General features: G+C 35.4%; 1 protein-coding gene across 1 annotated transcript; it reads left to right on the top strand.

Annotated features, from left to right (window-relative positions):
• The first annotated feature begins 1,364 nt into the window (after positions 1–1,364).
• Positions 1,365–3,036, top strand: LOC149255037 (taxadien-5-alpha-ol O-acetyltransferase-like). Its single transcript, XM_089457157.1, has 2 exons — positions 1,365–1,837; positions 1,940–3,036. Exons 1-2 carry the CDS (start codon positions 1,370–1,372, stop codon positions 2,840–2,842), a joined length of 1,371 nt encoding a protein of 456 aa, XP_089313283.1. The 5' UTR covers positions 1,365–1,369; the 3' UTR covers positions 2,843–3,036.
• The last annotated feature ends 731 nt before the right edge of the window (positions 3,037–3,767 follow it).

The following is a 3,767-nucleotide window of genomic DNA, read 5'->3' as shown; positions in this document are numbered from 1 at the left end:
TTATGGCATAAATGACTACTACAAGATACTACTGCTCTATTGTGCTTTGAAAATACCACATTCAAATATTTTTCTCAACTATGAAATGGGTATAATGAGAAAGAATGGAACCTATTTTCCTCATAATAACTTGGTATTTAACATAACCCAATAGTCATCTAGGGTTATGAATTTAACTTCTTCAAGCCTTAATTGTGAAAATGTTTTAGATCTTTTAGAATATTCTTGAAATTCCACATGTTGCTAAACCCACATTTGTGAGTAATGTGGGATAATGTGATAGCCACTCATACCATGGTGTTCAATAAGGTAGGTAAACTTATGGGGGGCATAACTTTCACATATTAGTTTTGATTGAGGCATTTTTCAAACCTTGGAATTTACAATATTTGTTTATAATGCTTTTATAGATATTTTTGTAGAGTAACTATAGAGAAACTAAGAGACTTAGAACAAGTTGTTATTCTAGCCAAGATCTAACTACCACTACAAATTATGACGACTGCCTATATTTTGAGGAATACTAGCCGCAAAAGAAAAATACAAGTCCATATAAGTTTTAAGTAGATAATGATGTAACTACATACACCTTTGTAACGTAAAATCTAATAGAGCTTATAGATTACATTTTTTCTACACATAGAGGTGAAGTACCACCAAATGGAACAACTTGGAAGCTCTTTGATTCAATACAAAAGGTAAGCCACACATGCATAAGATAATACTGAAACATCACAAGTAATAGCCAGGCAACATTCACAAATATATTCACATTAATGTTGTCATATTTGGGACTCAAAAAAACACATATATGATTGAGTGCAAGGACACTACACTATGGGGCACATAACTTCATCAACGAAAAATATAATAGTGAAACGTCACAAGTAATAGCCACACAACATTCACAAATACATTCATGTTATCATATTTGGGAATTAAAAAAAGACATATATGATTGAGTGCGAGGACACTGCACTATGTGGGCAAACTTCATATCCGACGATATTGTCAAAGAATGTACATCGTTAGACAAATGGGAACTCATATCTTACCTAACCAGATATATTTTAGTTATAATCAACGATGCAATTTAATGTATTTTCGGGCATGTGATACACAATTCGAATGTATATTTTAGGTATAATCGACGATGCACTTTAATGTATTTTCAGGCATGTGATACGCAATTCAAAGATTCCAAGCATTTGGACTTTTGTTTGAGAGCATCATTATGCAGCCTCCTCCCGAATCTTCCGGCCCCGCACGACTTGTCCGCTACCAATGACAAACTTGTCATCTCCATCTATTTAACTGGATCAGGGCCTTTTGAGAAGGGGAGTAGGTCAAGTTGAAGGGGCAGCTGGATATGTCAATGGAGAACCGTCATATTTATTGCTCCCAAGTTCACCTGCCTGTAAAGGTAATAGAGTCTGTCCTGGTACCACCTTCCCAACATTCTCCCAATACCGTCCTCTATCTTTCCAATCTGGACGACCATTTCCTTTTAAGGAGGAGATTTGATGTATTTCTTGTATACAGTAATGGCTCCAAGAATATTTACTCCGCCACAAATCCAGCTAGGGTTATTCAGGATGCACTGTCACAACTTTTGTCTTACTATTACCCACTCGCAGGCCGGGTAAGGAGAACACAAGACGGTCGTAAACTTCAGGTAGACTGCACGGGAGAGGGTGCTCTCTTCGTTGAAGCGGACACGGAGAGCACACTTCCAATCCTGGGAGAATTCGAGGAGCTGAAATCGTCATTCGAGCAACTGCTCTTTCAGTTTCCGCTCACCGTAGAAATCGAGGAAGTTCCCCCTCTCATTTTGCAGGTAAATTGATTTTCATATACTCTTGGATTTCCCTTTGCAATTACTGGAAAAATCTTAATGAAATGACTGATCACAACGGGTGCTTTTATCTTGAAAAAATAGGTCACGAGCTTCAATTGCGGGGGCTTTGTGGTGGGTGTGAGTATCAACCATAGTCTGTGTGACGGACGAGGGGCAGTCCAGTTTCTCATGGGACTTGCAGAGATAGCTAGAGGAGAGACGAAGCTTTCAATCGAAGCAGTGTGGCAGCGAGAAGATCTCAAACCGCAGCAGCCCTATCTGGTCCGTTTTCAGCATCACGAGCTCCTTGAAAGTGGATACTTCGTTAACCCTAATACTCCGCTGTCCACTGTGAAATCCGAGGACCTGGTCTTCGCCTCATTTTATCTCAACTCGGATGCTTTGGAAAGGATAAAACGGCCCATCGTGGAGGAGCTGAAAGAGCACTGTACAACGTTTGATGTTTTGGCAGCGTTCGCGTGGCGAGCGAGAACAAGGGTTCTGGGAATTCCTTTTCATCACGTTGTTAGGTTTATCTTCCCAGTCGACGTGAGGAGGTCGTTCGACCCGCCTCTTGCAGAGGGATACTACGGCAATGGTCAGTACGTGGCATGTACACACAGCAGTACAGCGGAAGAGGTTGTTAATGGATCCCTTTCACATGCTGTAAAGTTGATAAAGAAGGCAAAGTTAGCTGTAAATGAGGAGTACGTGAGATCAGCCATCGCGTTCCTTGAAATGAAACGCTTACGCCAAGAGATCACTTTAGCCCCTCCGTGTGTCGACGATACATTTCTCACTGACTGGAGGTGGCTGGGATTTAACCAAGTGGACTTTGGATGGGGCGAGCCCCTCATTGCTTGCCCGGGTAATTGGCTCAAAATTTTGTATTGCCCAATTTCATTTCTGCCTGCCAAGAAAACCAAGAGCGGAGTAACGATGGTCTTCTGCGTGCCACGCCCAGCATTGAAAACCCTTGAATCGGAATTACATGGTCTAATGTGAATCAGTGGTTACAGATCTCTAGTGGTAAATGCACCAGTTCACGTGCTATGGGTATGATATCACTGCACCAGCGTTTTGTTTCAATCATGCAGAATAGTTTGATTATTAATCAATCATAGAAAGCAGGGCTTATCAGTTGTTTGTTGTTCAGAAGTAAAACGATCTCAAATAAGGGATTTTGATATTACTTGGTACAAACAAATAGTTTATATTTAATTTTGTTTTTATAAATTTTCATTCGAGATTTTCACATTATTTTTTGATTCTCGATATCGATATAAATAAAGAGTGAGTTTTTATTTTTTTATGTGCATTTTATATATTATATTTTTTTATTTATATTAATATTAAAAAAATAATAAATATAATTGTGTTACGAGGAGTTTTAAATTTTAATTTAGTATGGAAAAAATGGATTGGAGTTTTGGATATAAAATTAAGTTATATATGTATATATACACTTTGTTAAGTGACAGATATTTTATATTTTTTGTTCGCTCATTTACGGGGCAAGAAATATTGTAATAGTATACTTATTCTATTATCATATATATTTTAATAGTGTATTAAATCAAAAAAATTAATAAAATAAATAAATAAAAAATTGTTTATTGAATTCAATTTATTATATGATAATTTTATTGCTATTAATTAAATTAAAAATTAGTTATTTAAAAAAAATTAGGTATATTATATTAAAAAATTATGTATATTATATTAAAAAATTATTTAATATTATTATTTATATCACATTAAAATTTTAAAATGATAATAATAATATATGTCAATAAAAATGTTGATTTTAATCAATTTTGAAATGAGAATACTAAAATACAAATAAAGTAATTTTATTATATAAATTAAAACAATGATAATTATTTCATATTTTTTATTTAAATTAATTAATAAATATAATCTCTTCATA

The sequence above is a fragment of the Pinus tabuliformis genome, chromosome 7 (genome assembly GCF_031772625.1).
Source record: "Pinus tabuliformis cultivar Carrire ecotype Pingquan chromosome 7, CPIR1, whole genome shotgun sequence".
In the NCBI taxonomy this organism is placed as follows: domain Eukaryota; kingdom Viridiplantae; phylum Streptophyta; class Pinopsida; order Pinales; family Pinaceae; genus Pinus; species Pinus tabuliformis.
Note: the sequence above shows the minus strand (reverse complement) of the source record. Positions and strands in the feature narration are given on the sequence as shown.